This window comes from Sorex araneus, chromosome 4 (assembly GCF_027595985.1).
Source record: "Sorex araneus isolate mSorAra2 chromosome 4, mSorAra2.pri, whole genome shotgun sequence".
NCBI classification, from domain to species: Eukaryota; Metazoa; Chordata; class Mammalia; order Eulipotyphla; family Soricidae; genus Sorex; species Sorex araneus.
In genome coordinates this window covers 144,910,084-144,927,796 of record NC_073305.1, presented here as the reverse complement: position 1 = coordinate 144,927,796, position 17,713 = coordinate 144,910,084, and the positions used below count along the sequence as shown (strand labels likewise).

The 17,713-nt window shown below is 38.6% G+C and overlaps 1 protein-coding gene across 12 annotated transcripts in view; it reads left to right on the top strand.

Annotated features, from left to right (window-relative positions):
• The window catches only part of FAM184A (family with sequence similarity 184 member A), a 138,125-nt gene that overhangs the window by 66,988 nt on the left and 53,424 nt on the right, over positions 1-17,713 (top strand). For all 12 annotated transcript variants that reach the window (XR_008629751.1, XM_055134783.1, XM_055134778.1 and 9 more), the window contains 2 exons: positions 11,844-12,005; positions 16,306-16,427. Coding sequence is in view for 11 of the 12 variants with exons in the window: in XM_055134783.1 (XP_054990758.1) it covers positions 11,844-12,005; positions 16,306-16,427 (284 nt within the window). In the remaining variant the exon portion in view is untranslated. The remainder of the gene's footprint in view (positions 1-11,843; positions 12,006-16,305; positions 16,428-17,713) is intronic.

Sequence of the window (17,713 nt, the reverse complement as noted above, 5' to 3'; positions counted from 1 at the left end):
CGTTTCCCTACCATCATTCCCCAGCTCCCCGCCCCCCACCTCCGGTCTCCCCCTATGGAAGGCACTTTCCTTCTTGTTCTCCTCTCCTTTTCCTTTTGTGCATTATGGTTTGTAATACAGGTGCCAACAGGTCATGGTGTTTGTTCAGGACATTTGGTATTTTTATCGGGATGGTAAGGCTGCAGTAGCTTTTCAGTTGGGTGGCAGCTGCTTTGGGGTGTGGATATGATTGCTGAGGCTTCTGGAAGTACAGGGAAGTAGGGGGAAGTAGCCCATCCTGACCTTGAGAAAGTCTGGAGATTTCAGTCACAAAACCTACATACCAGAATTTTTAGCAGATGTCTCAATGAGATCTGTCTGATGGTGGAGTCAGGCAGGGTTTTGGCAGCAATTTTGGATTGTGGAAGTGAGCAGCTGCCAGGGACTCAACTTCAGGGGGCACCAGGCCAACCCACCCCCTCCGACTTACCCCAGTCTGTTAGACATGCATGGGTCCGAGCTTAACTGTGGCTTTTGATTTCTTTTGAGATTTATTTATGGGTCTCTGAAGCAAAGTCACTGGTAGAGCTTACATGGTGGCACTAGGGTTGGGAGTTGGTTTCTGGGGGGTGACTGCCAGTGCTTCCATGAGTACTGGGAAGTGGGGGGCGGTAGCCCACCCCAACTCCGTGAAAGCCTGGAGATATCAGTCACAAAATCCGCATACCAGAATTTTTAACAGATTATATCTTGGTGAGGTCCGTCCTGAGATGGTGGAGACAGCCAGAGGGTATGGCGGTGATTTTGCATTGTGGAAGCCCGTGGCTGCTGGGGGCTCTGCTTGGGTGGGCCACTAGGTCAACCCACTCCCTCCAATTTATCCCAGTCTGTTCAGCTATACGTGGGTCTAAGATTAACTGTGGTTTTTGATCTCTTTTGAGATTTATCTATGGGTCTCCGAAATAAGGTCAATAAATGAGCTTGTATAGCTGAGCTGGAGGTGTTTTGTGGGTAAACTTGGTCCCAGGTTGTTGGGGTGTGCCCAAAGGCACAATGGCAATTTTGGAGTATCAGGAAGCCTAAAAGGTCATTTAGAAATCTTAGAAATAAGCAAATAATATTTCTCTGGTGCTTCTAGTGGGTGCAGCAGCATCAGATAGCAGAACATATACAGAATATTTTTAATTGTGTTTAGAGAGCATATAACCGAGCATCTAAATTTTATTCCTATTTATCTGTATGATAAATCATTTAGAGTCACTAACTGATGAGTATTACATCTTTGGAGTATTGATATTTATTAACTTAAGCAATTTTGAGAAAAGATTATCAAAAGCATGAAATATTTTCAAATTAGTTTTGTTTTTGTTTTTAGAAATGAGGGTTTATTATTCTTAATTTTCTCTTTTTTGTTTGTTTCTTTTTAGCTTTTCAATTTAGGCACCATGAGTTTTGTTCTATTTTGGGGCACATTTGACTATGCTCAGGCTTACTACTGGGACTAAGTAGTAAGGACTTGGTAAACTCTGTCCTGGGAATTGAACCTGGGTTGGCCATGTGCAGGACAAGCACCCTAACTGCTGTACTGTCTATCCATAAGCACCATGATGTAAAACTGTCAGTAGTTTCAGGCATATAATGTTGCTACACCACATCTACCACCAGAGTGTCAGTGTTCCTCCACCATTGTCTCATGGTCCCCTCAGATTTTCCCAGCTCCCACCCATTCAACAAACTTGGTTCTGTAGACTGACTTTCAGAATTGACAGCTTTTCACCTCCAAACTACACTGCTTCATATTCCACATATGAGGAGAGATCGTTCTGACTTGTTTTTTCCCTTTTGACTCACTTCACTCAACATGATGCCCTCTAGGTCCTTCACATAACTACAAATGGCATGATTTCATCTTTTCTTATAATTGAGTCATATTATATTGCATATGTATGCCATAGTTTCTTTATCCTTTCCTATGTTCTTGACCATTTGAGTTACTTCCAGATTTTTGCTGTTATGAATAGTGTTAATGAACAAAGAAGTGCAAATAGCTTTTCAAATGAATGTTTTTGGGCTTTTGGGGTAAAAATCCAGAAGTGGAATCTGTGGAACACATGAAAGCTCAGTGCTTACCTTTGGAGAATTTTCCAGTGTTTTTCTTAGAAGCTGAACCAGGCAACGTTCCCATCAGCAGTTGATGAAGTTCCCAAGTTCCTTTTACATCTGCCGCTCCTCCTGCCCCCCAACACCCCGCACTGGTTGTTTCTACTCTCTCTGATGTTTACCATTCTCACTGGTGTGAGGTGATATTTTATTGCTTTTGATTTGCACTTCCTTGATGATAAGTGGTGAAGAGTCCTTTTTCTGTATACCTATTTGCTTTTTGTTTGTTATCTTTGAGGAAGTGTTCACTCAGCATCTCTTGCATTTTTTTTTTCTTTTTGGGTCACACCCAGCGATGCACAGGGGTTATTTCTGCCTCTGTATTCAGGAATTACCCCTGGCCGTGCTCAGGGGACCATATGGGATGCTGGGAATCGAATCCGGGTCGGCTGCGTGCAAGGCAAATGCCCTACCTGCTGTGCTATCGCTCCCGCCCCGCTTGCATTTTTTGATTGAGGTACTTTGCAGTATGATTTAAAATTAGGGAGAGATCAGCCTTCCATCTTTTTTCCTCAGAATGGTTTTGGGAGTTTTATTTCTTTTTCAAGGTGCTCTCCTGGAGACCCCACAGCACTGATGGCATGACCTGGGTAATCCCCAGCATTGCTGGGCCTGAGCAGCACCATATTCTTGGACCTCACATTGAACTACTGATATGGCTGGCTAGCATCACTGGGAGGGACCCCCTGGCCTTCTGAGGATCACTTGAGAGACATCCCCTTCTACCCACTGAAAATAAGAAAAGAATGTGTACTTGATGTTCTTAGAGTGGAGTCATCTATACATGTTTGTTAATCCAATATCCTTTATTTCTTCCTTTAAGGTCTATGTTTTCTTACTTTTTCCCCCTTATTGATCTATCTTGTGATTAAGGGGATGTTAAAAGCTTATTGGGGCTGGAGCAATAGCACGGTGGGTAGGGCGTTTGCCTTGCACGCAGCCGAACTGGGTTCGATTCCCAGCATCCCATATGGTCCCCTGAGCACCACCAGGAGTAATACCTGAATGCAGAGCTAGGAGTAACCCCTGTGCATTGCCAGGTGTGACCCAAAAAGGAAAAAAAAGCTTATTACTAGTGTGTTGGTGCCTACATTGTTTCTCAGTTTATTAGTAGTTGTATTATAAGTTTTGTTGGTCCTATATTTCATTTGGTGCACATATGTATATGAGTGTAAAATCTTGATGTATAGATTCATTTGATCAATAAGTAATGCCCATCTCTGTTCCATCTAAACATTTTAAGTTTAAAGACTGTTATGTGACCTAAGTGTGGTCATCCCAGCTTTGTTGAGTAACTGTTTGTTGGTCAGATTGTTTTTCTGCATCTGATCCTGCATTTTTCATGAATGTTCAGGTGTATATCCTGTAAGCAACAGAAAAAGAGTTTTCAGTTTTCTAGTTCATTCAGCCACTGTCTGCTTTATGTTTGGTAAGTGAAGGCCATTAGCATTAAGAAGAAGTTTTGAGGGTGGCAGAATGAAAGTACAGCAGGTCGGACACTTGCCTTGGACATGGATGACCCAGGTTCAATCTCCAGCATTTCATATGGTCCCCCAAGTTCCGTCAGAGTGGTTTTTATTGCAGAGCCATGAGTAAGTCTTGAGGACAGCTGGATGTGACCCCAAAACAAACCAAAAATGATTGAAATGAAGAAAGCTATTGCCATAATTTTGCAGAGATTATAAATGTGTGTCTTTCAGAAATTTGTCTTTCCTTTTAAGGGCAGACATTTAGTGCTCCCTACAAAACTGATGTAATGGCCATGAACTTTTTATTGATTGATTGATTGATTTTTGGGTCACACCGGCGATGCTCAGGGGTTATTCCTGGCTCTGCACTCAGGAATTACTCCTGGCAGTGCTCAGGGGACCATATGGGATGCTGGGAATCGAACTCAGGTTGGCTGTACTCAAGGCAAAAACCCTGCCTGCTGTGCTATCACTCCAGCCCCAGCCATGGACTTTTTAAACTGTTGCTTGTATATAGAGCTTTGTGTCTGTTGTTCCTTTAAATTTGAATGGCAGCTTAGTTGGTTAGAGTATTCCTGTTGGGGTGCTTGTTTCATGCAACTCATTTGCTACATCCAGCCATACTTCTCTGACTTGCGGTTTCAGTTGATAGGTCTGTTACCCATCTATATAAGCTACTTCTTTGATCTTACTGCTCTCAGGATTCTATATCTTTGGCTTTTAACATTTAAATTATTCTATTTGGGTTTTTGCCCACTCAAGCAAATCGATGAACAACGGGACAACAGCTCATTTGGGTTTATTTGGTTTAGAAGTCTTTGAGCTTCTTGTGGCTAGGCGTAGGAATCAATTCTCATATTTGAGAAGTTCTTAGCTATAATTTATTTAACCAACCATTTTGCATTCTCAACTTCCTCTTTTTCAGGGGCTCCTATAATTCAGATATTAATGCCAAAAACAGTAACAATAAGTCTCTCAATGAGAGACATTATTGGTGCCTGCTCGAATAAATCGATGAGCAATGGGATGACAGTGATTTGTGTTAAACTCATTCCATAGTTCCCGGACATTTTCTTAAACTCTTATTTTCAACACCTGAGAAAGGGTTGAAGAGAGGAGAGATTGTCATTGGTAATTGTTTAGCACCACCTAGTGTCAGAAAGAGCCTTGGCTGAAGTGCTTCCCAATGTGTCTGAGCTGTCATAGGCTTGGGTCTTTTTCCCTTCTTTGCTGATGGGTGCTTTACCAGTTTCTTGACCCATTTTGTCACTGTTCTTTTTTAACCCACACTGAGAGCTTTCTCTTTTCAATTTCTTTGCCCTTCCTCTGCCCAGGATTGCATGATGGATAACTCATTGTGATGGTGGTTCTGCCAAAGTTCTTTGGTACACTCTGGAGTTTTGCACTTTCTCTTCCCTGCCCAGTCTCTTACCGGACTGATTACTGTTTCTGTTCTGATCATTACATCTCCTGGAATAGTTTACCAGGCTTCCTTCCCCATCTCCTTAGTCCTGCCTCAGAAAATTGAATTCTCTATTATATTTCTTTAGCACAGATACTTAAACTTTGCTGAACACTTAACATTAATTTTTCAAATTAATAAAATTTGAAATTTTAATTTAAGTGAAATTAAAGGATTTAAATTTTAAGGAGTTATTTGATGGGAGATAACCTGTGTTTTGAGGGGCACATGTAGTCATTAAAAATCATGACCAATTTTTTATTAAGGGATTTGTACAGCAGGAAGAAATCACACTCCTAAACGTGTATGCATCCAATGAGGGACCAGCTAAATACCTACAACAACTGCTAACAGACCTTAAGGACATTGAGAGCACCACAATAGTAGTTGGAGGCTTCAACACTGCCCTATCACCTCTGGATAGATCAAAGAGATTAAAACTCACAAAGGAAATACTAGCTTTGAAGGAAGAAATAGATGAGAGAGGGCTAATAGATCTATACAGGACTTTATATCCCCCCCAAAAAAGAATACACATTCTTTTCCAGCGCACATGGAACATTTTCCAGAATAGACCATGTTCTGGGCCACACAACATACCTCAACAGAATCACATTGTATAGACATTGCATGAGCTATCTTTTCAGACCGTGATGCACGGAAGATAGAAGTTAATCATGTATTTATGCAGAAAACCAAATCAAACACCTGGAAATTAAACAACTCAATGTTAAGCAATGAGTGGGTCAGGAAGGAAATCAAGGAAGAAATCAAAATGAGGAAACAATGAGAATGAAGACATGACCCATCAGAACATGTGGGACACAGCTAAAGCCATGTTAAGGGGAAAATTTATAGCCCTGCAGCATTTCTCAGGAAGGAAGAAAGGGCCCACATAAACAAATTGACTTCACAGCTCAAGATTTTAGAAAAGGACCAACAAAAGGAGCCCAAACCAGGCAGAAGGGAAGGGATAATAAAACTTATAGCAGAAATCAATGACATGGAAACCCAAAAGACAATCCAAAAGATCAATGAAACCAAGAGCTGCTTCTTCAAGAAAATAAACAAGATTGATAAACCACTATCAAGACTCACAAAGGAAGAGAGAGAGAACCCTAATAAACCGAGTCAGAAATGAAAAGGGGGATATCACAACAGAAACCAAAGAAATTCAAAAGGTCATCAGAGACTACTTTGAAAATCTGTATGCCGCAAAACAAGAGAACCTAGAAGAAATGGATAAATTCCTGGATTCCTATAATCTCCCAAGGCTGAATCAAGAAGACCTGAATAGTCCTACTAATATCAAGGAAATTGAAAGTGTAATCAAAAGTCTTCCCCAAAACAAAAGCCCAGGTCCAGATGGATTCATTAGCGAATTCTTTCAAACATTTAAAGAGGACCTATTGCCAGTACTTCTCAAGCTTTCCCAGGAAATTGAAGAAACAGAAACTCTCCCAGTTTCTGTGAGACTCATATCTCCCTAACACAAAAAGTAAACAAAGATACCACACACAAAAAAAACTACAGGCCAATATCCCTGATGAACACGGATGCAAAGATTCTCAACAAAATATTAGCAAATAGAATTCAACAGCTCATCAAAAAGATCATACACCACGACCAAGTGGGATTCATCCCGGGGATGCAACGATGGTTCAACATTTGGAAATCAATCAACATAATCCACCATATCAACAAAAGAGCCATATGATCATATCAGTACATGGCAGAGAAAGCATTTGACAAGATCCAGCACCCGTTTATGATGAAAACTCTCGCCAAAATGGGTATAGAACAGACTTTCCTCAATATAGTCAAAGCTATCTACTACAAGCCTATGGCACGCATCATCCCCAATGTGAAAAAACCAAGAGCCTTTCCTCTAAGATCAGGGTCGAGACAAGGATGCCCACTCTCTCCACTTCTGTTCAATATAGTACTGGAAGTACTTGCAACAGTGATTAGACAAGAAAGAGATACTAAGGGCATTCAGGTAGGAAAGGAAGAAATCAAGCTCTCACTATTTGCAAATGATATGATACTATACTTAGAGAACCCTAAAACCTCTACCAATAAACTCCTAAAGACAGTAGATTTGTATAGTAAAGTTGCACGCTATAAAATCAATACCCCAAAGTCCATGACTTTCCTATACGCAAATAACAAAAGAGAAGGAAGTGACATGAAAAAAGCAATTCCCCCCACTAAAAAAAGAAAAAAGCAATCCCATTGCAATCCCATTTGCAATCGTGCCTCAGAAAATCAAGTACCTTGGAATCAGCTTAAATAAGGAGGTAAAGGACTTGTACAAAGAAAACTACAAAACTCTACTTCAAGAAGTAAAAGAGGACATGAGGAAATGGAAAGATATTCCCTGCTCATGGATTGGGAGAATTAACATTGTCAAAATGGCAATACTCCCCAAAGCATTGTATACATTCAATGCGATCCTTATAAGGATGCCCATGACATTCTTCAAAGAAATGGAGCAAACACTCCTGCAATTTATATGGAACAATAAGCCCCCACAAGTAGTTCAAACAACTCTTGGGAAAAAGAATATGGGAGAAATCACCCTCCCCAATCTCAATCTCTACGACAAAGTGGCAATAATTAAAACAACATGATACTAGAACAAAGGCAGAGCCACAGACCAATGGAACAGGTTGAATATCCTGACACACACCCTCAAATAGATGATCATCTAATCTTTGATAAGGGAGCAAGAAATGTGAAGTGGAGCAAGGAAAGCCTCTTTAACAAATGGTGCTGGCAAAACTGGACAATTACATGCAAAAAATGGGCTCAGATTTCTACCTAACACCATGTACAAAAAAGTCAGGTCAAAGTGGATTAAAGAATTCAACATCAGACCAGAATCCATCAGGTATGGAAGACAAAGTTGGCAAAACCCTCTACGACATTGATGCTATAGGTATTTTCAATGATGACAACCCACTGGCCAAGCAAGTGAAAACCGATACACAAATGGGACAACCTTAAAATAAGAAGCTTCTGCACCTCAAAAGAAACAGTGACCAAAATACAAAGACAGTCTACAGAATGGGAAAGGATATTCACCCAATACCCATCAGATAAGGTGTTGATATCAAAGATATATAAGGCAATGGTTGAACTCTACAAGAAGAACGCATCCAACCCCATCAGAAAATGGGGGGTGGAAATGAACAGAAATTTTCTCAAAGAAGGAATCCAAATGGCTAAAAGACACATGAGAAAATGCTCTATATCACTAATCATCAGGGAGATGCAGATTAAAACAACAATGAGATATCATTTCACACCACAGAGACTGGATTACATCCAAAAGAACAAAAGCAACTGGTGTTGGCACGGTTGTGGGGAGAAAGGGACTCTCCTTCACTGCTGGTGGAAATGCTGAATGGTTCAGCCCTTTTGGAAAACAACATAGACGATTCTCAAGAAACTAGAAATTGAGCTCCCATTTGACCCAGCAATACCACTCCTGGGAATATATCCCAGAGAGACAAAAAAGGATAGTAGAAAAGACTCCTGCATTTGTATGCTCTTTGCAGCACTGTTTACAGTAGCCAAAATCTGGAAAAAAACTGGAGTGCCCCAAAACAGATGACTGATTAAAGAAACCTTGGTACATCTACACAATGGAATACTATGCAGCTGTTAGAAATGATGAAGTCATGAAAGTTGCATATAAGTGGATCAACATGGAAACTATAATGTTAAGTGAAATGAGTCAGAAAGAGAGGATCAAACATAGAAAGATTACACTCGTCTATGGAATATAAAGCAACACAGTGGGAGACTTAACATTTAGGAGTAGTAGAGATTAGGACCAGGAGGTCTGCCCCGCAGCTTGGAAACTGGCCTCACATGCTGGGGGAAAAGGCAGCTGAGATAGAGAAGGGAACACCATGTAGAGGATGTTGGGAGGACCCATTCGGGTTGAAAGATGTGTGCCAAAAGTAGAACATAAACCGAACATTAAGGCCACTCAATACCTCTATTGCAAACCACAACACTCAAAAGGAGAGAGAACAAAACGGAATGCCCTGCCACAGAGGTGGGGTGGGGTGGTGGGTGATGGGGTGGGGTGGTGAGAAGGATACTGGGATCATTGGTGGAGGCGAATGGGCACTGGTGGAGGGATGGGTAAACAATCTTTGTATGACTGAAATGCAAACACGAAAGTTCCTAAGTTTGTAACTGTACCTCACAGTGATTCATGAATAAAAAATTGAAAAAATCATGTCTAGAGTATTAAACTAAAGTTGGATTTTTTTTTAAAAAGGTCCATTCTGTGCCTTGATTCATTGTTATTGAAGGCATATTTCAGCCACTGGTCCTGAGACCTTAGAGAACAGGCGTATTAGAGTGTCCCTCTGCTCAATATTATCAGATCTTTATTTTTTTACATACAAATTGATAATTTAGCCTGTAAGTATTCCTTTTTATTAAAAGTTAATTCTCTTTTCTTGCTTTTACAATAAGTGAAACATTACTGAGTTAAAGAGTAATAATTTTATAGCTTTCATTATTTGTTACTAGACTAGTGCTTAGAAAGAGTGGGACTGATTTCATTAATATCGGTAATATTTGCATATTGTTATCATATTCAGTCGTCATGAAAATGGGAAATATGGATACAAATATAGGAGAGCTGACAAGCATTACTACAAAGAAGGTCTTTCAGAACAGGAGGGCATATTATTTAAATAACATTTGTACTGTTAAAGGTAAGATTGCTTTATATAAAAACATAAAGAAATTTTTGAGAGTGGGAAAACTGGGAAACATTGAATAAGTGGTTAGCATATTGTATGGGGCGCAAAAAGTCATACTCTAACATCTTTAGTGCTTTGAAACATTACCACTGATTTTTGTATAGGTAAAAATATAAAAAATAATTTCATATCACTGTAATTTAAAAACTGGAGATGATGGGACCAGAGTGATAGTGTAGTGCTTTAGGTGTTTGCTTTCCACCCTGCTGACCTAGGTTCAAGGACTGGTATCACATATGGCCTTCCAACCCCTAGGGAGTGATCCATGAATGCAGAGTGAGGAGTAAGCCCTGGCACTGCAGGGTATGACGAAAAAAAGAAACAAAAAAAAACCTAGAGATGAAATTAATAAATGCCTTTTTATTATAATATCAACAATAATAAAATATTGAGACCACACAGTAATGAGAAAAATTAAAGCAAAATTAAAAAACCTCTAGTAAACCTTATAATTTCCTGGGAGGAAGTTTAACAGCATGGAAAAATGCCCTAAGAGATTTGAGTCTTATGACTCAAATATTTTTATGTATTTGACCTTAGCAGATAATTAAGGATTATTGATTAAAGTGTCTGCACTATATATAGTAGAAGAATTGTAGAAACAAATTTCCACACCATTCTGCATAGAGAAAGAAGGGATTTTTAAAAATTTACATGTAAAGATCTTCTCTTTCTGTAGTCTGGGCCTGCTTTCAGAGCTGAGGCAATTTGCCTGTTCCACTTTAGAGGTATCATATAATGTAGCAGCTGCCTTGTACAAGGCAAAGTCACGAAAGCAAAGACAAGAATAGAGAGAGTAGGGCAACTTGCCTTGCTTATGATGAGCCTAGGTTCAGTTACTGGCACCCCACATATTCCCCTGAACACCACCAGGAGTTATCCTTGAGTACCTAGATTTGAGTAAGCACTGAACACTGCTGCATGTGGCTCCCAAACAAAAACAAAAAGAAAGTAAGGGCATTGAAGACTCTTTTAGGAGTTAAAGATAACAGATTGAAGTGATAAACTATATTTCTTGTTAGACTCTATTATATGTGAGTTTTTTCCTTGTTATAACTGGCAGTGTAGGGATCACTCCTGATAGGGGTTGGGGAACCATATGGGATGCAAGGTATCACACCCAGGTCCACCTCATGCAAGGCAAGTACCCTACCCGCTGTAATGCACTATTGCTCCAGCTCCTCATTCATTTAATAGATATTGAGTGGTTAGTAAGTACCAAAAGCACTATCAGATAAGTAAGTCAAATACAATTCCTACTTTCAGGGAGATAAGTAATTTCAGTTCTGAAGCATATTGCAAAATGATGGTAGTTGATTTTCCTGAAGAATAAGTGAAGAAAATTTATCCATAGGTCCAAGGTGTGAAGTGTTTCTAGGAATTTGGAGAGATGCCAGTAGAGGTAGAGTGTTAAGCAGCATTAGTGTTTTTCACTAAATTACTTAGTTCTTACTGTGTTTCCATGCTTTGCTTTATGTAGTCTTTATATTCTTCATTCTTTTGTGCAGTAAATGCTAGTTATTAAGTCATACTCACACACAAAATAGTTATAACTTGGCTCAGGTCACATAGTAAGTGGGAAATGGCAAAAATCCAGCCCATAGTGTTACTGCAGAACTCAATTCTTAATCTTATTATTCATTTTTCCACTGACTATGAAGACTATGGAGAGGAAGACCACCAAGTCTGAAGGGGTAGGTAGAGGCTCTGCCACTGAGCCTTGTAAGTTCAGTAAAAGATTTTTGGAGGTTTTTCTAAGGGAGCTTGAGGTTCTTTATTTATTTTGTTGTTATGAAAAAGAGGAATCATAAATAGGAGGTCTTGTCAGAAAATGACAGATGAGAAGTCTATGGAGATCATTTGTTCTTTAAGTTATCAAGAAAGATCCAGTCAGTAAAATTGCAAGTAAAGAAAATAGTAAAGGTCACTTTTTTACTAGTCAGTTACATTGAAGTGTATAAAAAGTACTTTGTTTGCTTGCAGATTGGTCGTCTCCAAGATCTGGTAAAGAAAAGTGAACAAGGTCTTGTTTCTGCTGAAGAACATATTGCTAGTCTTCAGGACTCTCAGGAAAGACTTCAGAATGAGCTTGACTTGACTAAAGGCAAGCTGAAGGACACCAAGGATGCTCTATTAAATGTTGAGGTAATTTCGTAATCTAAACATCAGTGAGATCAAAAAGTAATGTAATTTTGTCACTTTTTAAATTGGTTTTAAACACTGGATCATATGTAATTAGTGTAGTTGTTTTCTAGCATTGCTATACCAAAGTACTTTAAACTAGCTGGCTTAAGTAAGCAGAGATCTTTTTCTCTCAGTTCTGAAGGTTGGAAGTCTATAATCAGTGTGCTTTGGGGGGGCCTTTCTCTTTTTGAAGTCTCTAATGAAGGGTGTTTCCTTTCCCTTTGCATTCCTTTGCTCATGGAAGCATCTGTTTCAGTCTTTTCCTCTGTCACTGCATCATCACATCTTCCAACACCAATCATACTGGAGTAAGGACTCACTGTACTCTAGTGTCACCATATCTTAACTGATTACAGCTGCATTGTCCCTGTTTCAAAATAAGATCACATCAGATTTTCTGGGGAGCTGGTACTTCCACATATCTTTTGGGGAACACAATTTTTCCTATAATGACTAGTATACAAGGTCTTTATTGACATGAATTTGAACTCTGATATACATTATTTTCTGTGATGTACAAATTTCAGAAAGTCTGTCTTTCCCCTTCTATTTTAATTTTTTTGTGGGGGAGAAGGGTTTGGGCCACACCCAGCAGTGCTCAGGGATTACTCCTGTCTCTGCACTCAGGGAGTGCTCCTGGTGGTGCTCAGGGTACTGTGTGGGATGCTGGGGATTGAACCCAGGTTGGTCATGTGCAAGGCAAATGCCCTACCCACTGTACTAGCGCTCTGGTCCCCCTTTTATTCTTTAGAAGCAGAACAAATAATTTAGGAATATTAGGAATCCATACAACTGAGGGACAGTAGGAAGCAAATACTTATTTTTCAGACAGGTGATCTTATATGGACTCAAGTAAGATTGGTGGGTGTGAACTCTGAATCTACCACTTGATTTGTAATATGTATGAAGTTAATTTTTTAAAACCTTGATTTCCTCATCTGTGCAGTTTTTGGAGGGGTGGGGATAATAAGCTTCTCACCACTATTATTGGAGTTGTAGCAAACCAGTTATCTAGCACAGTGTTTAGCAAAATATCAAGCATTGATAAATATTGTCTTTTTAAATATCGTTTCAAAAAAATTTTAGTTTAAAATTGGTGACATTTTAAAAGCATATGAGCAAGAACACTTTAATGGATGTACCTTCTGCAGGATACTTACATAACTCTACTAATTCTTTATGTAAAGTACAAGATAGTCCTTATACATTGAATGCTAATTACATTCTATTTAAAAATTCTTTGATAGATTTGTTTTACTCTTTGAATCTTTTTTCTTTTGTTTACATACAGTTAACATAGCCAGTATAGAAAGTAGCCATTACTGTGTATAGTGGCTATGTGATACAGTGATGTTTATCTATAACTCAGAATAGGTTAGAACTTAATATAATACAACTTGATATATTTAGATTGTTTGATGATAGAAACATTGATTGTGACATAGATAGCATTCTGGGGCAGAAGGTTGAGCTAAGTGACTTGATTTGGGGCCACAGCTGCCAGTGCTTAGGGCTGCTTGTGGCTCTGTGTTCTGGGGCTGCCTTCTTATGGTACTGGAGATAGAACCCTGGTCTCCTGAGCTTAAAGCGTGCACCCCGCCCGTACGATTTCTCTTGGGCATGTGTCACTATTTTTACATTAAAAATATTTTTTCATTGCCAAAAATGTCAGGAAAATAATGTATTAAATAGTAAATATATTTAAAAGTATTTACTATATACTAAGTATACACATATTAATGTAAAGATACTGTAAGTACATTTCAGCAGTTGGAAGCTTCTTTCCCAATGTTGGTATCTTAGGGGATGTGTCACAGAATTACCATCGAGGTTCTTTGTCCCTCAGTTCAGTATGCATCCACTGCCTACCTTCAAGGCATTTTATTGTGCTTGCTTTATATCCTTCCTATCCTGTCACTGGGAAGTATGATTATCAATTCTCTTTCAATTCCTTAGGGTTCTTGATCACAATTAAATTTTCCAAACTGGTGCCCGCTAGAGCTAATTGAGGAGCAACGGGATGACAGTGACAGTGATACAGTGATGCAAATGGAGAGAGCAAGGATAAAGTGATAAAGCTCACTTGACTTCTTAAATGTGAGACCCTGAGTTTAAACCCTACCACCGTGGAATACCAACTAATCCCTCAAATAGCAGAACACAAAGGGAAAAAATACATATCTCAATCCCCTCCCAGGATTTTGTGGCCCGGCCAGACCATACTAGTCCAGGTGCTGTGCTCAGAGATCTCTCAGCAGTGCTTGGGGGTGGGGGCCGTATGTTGCCAGGGATTGAGTGTGGGCCTTCTACATACAAACTGTAGACTTCAGCCCCTTGAGCTTTTTCTCTTAGCCTAGAATGGAAAAGTTTTAAGCAAAACCCTACCAACTAATTATTTTATGTTTTGATGGATAATTTTTACAAAGAAAATAAATGGTAAGTTCTGTAAGAGCTAGTATTTTTTATGCATTTTCCTACCTCAGTACTATATAATACAGTAATTTGCATTCAGTAAATTGGTATGTGTACATATATTTAATGCTGTGATTTGTAATACTGTTAATAATAGGGTTTCACACATATAACTTTCTATACCTCACCCTCCACCAGAGTGTCTTCTTCATTCTCCATTGTCTTAGGGTCTCTTTTCATCCACCTCCTGCTCCTCATCCTTCATAAACCCAGTTTTGTAACATTTCTCAGGTTCTGTGTTCTTTGACCATTTGTTATCCTGTTACCTCCCTCATAAGAGAATAATGATTCTGCATCTGTCCCTTTCCTTCTGCTGACTTCACTCAGCATGATACCCTTCAGTTCCATCCATGTAGTGGAAAATTGTATGATTTTATTTTTTCTTATAGCTGAGTACCACAAACTATACACTGTAAAATAGTGAAATCACTATTTCAAAAAGACATTTGCTACACTGTATTTATTGGCAGGATAGGAAAAAAATAACTGGTATAATTACATGATTTTATTTTAAGTTTTTGGGTCACACCTGGCAATGGTCAGGGGTCATTTTGGTCTCTGCACACAGGAATTACTCCTGGTGATGCTCGGGAGGGAGACCACATGGGATGCCGGGGATCAAACCTGGGTCAGGCTTGTGCACGGCAAGCACTTTACCCACTGTACTGTCTCCAACCCCAGAAATACTTTTTAAGCTTTGTAGTGACGTGGGGTGTAGGGAGTCATTCCTCCCCACAAAGGATTATTGGCTAAGATGGTTGCATTCAGTTTCAGTGCTTGTTGCTTACTGACAATGTAGAATGGCAGTTTCAGCATTGATTTACTTCAATCAATGACCCCTAAATATAATTTAGTTATATTTCTCAATAACTTAGCAAATGGGTGATCCAGTAAAGGTCATTGTGACAGCTGAAGGATGTCTCATCTTCTCTCCTTCTGTTACACCCTGGGAGCAGATATTGCTGGCAGGAACTGATGCTGCCATTGTTGTCCAAACAGGTCACCCTTAGCCCCAGGCTCCAGAAAGCCACTTGATTTGTGCCACTCTTCAGAGATTTATGTATATCGCATCTATTACCATTATCTTAAATAAATGGGTCACTGTGAAGTTGCATAATAAAAATAACCTAAATTTCTCATAATTATTTTAATGACAGTTCAGTACCACTATAATGTTTAAGCTTTTAAGAAATAGTATACTTTTAAATATAAATCAATTTAAATTGTTTATATGCCTGTGTGTGACTCTTAACAGCAATTGAGTAATTGTTAAATAACCAGGATATGGAGAGTTTAGTTATTGACTATGCAGACTTTAAAAAAATTTAAATAATTTGTAGGGGTCAGAGCATGAGTACAGTGGGGAAGGTCTTTGTATCCAACTGGGGTTTCATCCCTGGCATCCCATATGATCCCTCAAACAAAACACAAAAACAAAATAATTTGTAAAATTATGTCTTAATAAAAAATAATTTGTTCAAGGACATTTAAAATATAAAATGTATATCATATCTTCTGTTAGAAGGAGCCTGCAAGATGGCTCAGTGGGCTGGAATGCTTCCTTTGCATGCAGGAATGGAAGGTTCAATCCCGTACCTCATGGTTCTCCCGGCACCACCAGGCGTGCCCCCTTGACTCCTCCAAAAGAAAACAAATTAGTTGCACAGAGAAAACTACCAGTTATTGTACCATAAGAATTTAAAAGTTACAGTGCAAGTTCTAACATTGAAGTAACCAGTAGTGACTCCTTCTTGATAATAGACTTTATTGAAACATTTTAATTCTTTAGGATGAACTAGAGCAGGAAAGGCAACAGCATCAAGAAACCCTGGCTTCCATGAAAGAAGAAGAGAAGCTCAGAGTGAACAAAATGGCCCAGGACTTACAAATAAAATGGACTGAAAATCTTAGGTACATTTTTCACTCTGCAATATAATCTTACCAATACATGTTTACACAATTGCTTTTTTTTTCTATGGCTTATATATTATCTTTTTTGTTAACTGTGTAGAGCAGCATCTTTTTATTATTAAAATCTTTCTTTGTGTAAAGATATATATATATATATATGATATTTTAAACCACACAGATGCATTTGTAAAATGGGTTGCCTTACACAAATAACATTCTGACATCTTCCAGCATAAAACTGCCTGAAGAGTGTCATTAAACAAAGCAAAACAAGATAAAACAAACAACAAAAAATAAACACCTGACATTCTCCAGCATAAAATTGGCACAGATCCACAAATGAACCTCATGAAGCTGCCAAGATACCAAGTCACCCCATCTTCACGTTTCTTGGGGTGTAGCAACACACATGACTCCAAATTTTAGTCTGACAGTCCAGAAGGAGCACAGCAAGTTTGATGGAAGAGTTGTAGAGAGGTCCAAGATCAATGATTGAAAACATTGATAACACATACGGCTCACTAACGCCAATGAGCACAGTAATTCATCACACTGACTTTAGGAACACCTAATATTGCAAGATATAACAGTTATCGTAAATTGGTTTATTACTTTACTTTTCTATGATTCCATTTGCATTTTGTTGTAACAAGCAATATTTTTTCCAAACATACTGGAAGTTTTATTTATCTATGATTGTATACTCATAATAGCACAACCCTGGTGAAGGTATTATTACTCCATTTTGTAATAGATAAGCTGATATACAAAGAGATTAAACAAGTTGCTTGGTCCACAATGAAGGATATATATAGGACTTTAACATAGGACTAAAAGATATATATAGGCCATATATTTTCTTTTGGAGTCCATGGTCTTAATGAATGTATTGCCTATAAGAGAGCATTGCAATTGTTAACACTTCAAAACCAAAATTCACCTTCATAAAACCAACAGTACTCGTGAATAGAACCTTACCCAAAAGCTCTAAGTATGTTGGCAATGAAACATTAGTTCAACATCACTCATCTTCAATGAAATTATGAAATTTTAAAATACCATTTTTTATTGCTTTTGGTCTTGAGTACTAGGTAATATACAAAGCAGAGGACTTTTACATAGTAAGAAACATTGAATTCTAATTCTTTTTAATTTACTTCTTTTTTTAAAATTTGTTCTTTTATTGAATCACCATGTGGAAAGTTACAAAGCTTTCAGGTTTAAGTCTCAGTTATACAATGTAGAGCAGCATTTTAAATGTTTTTTTATCCTATGAATAGATGCAG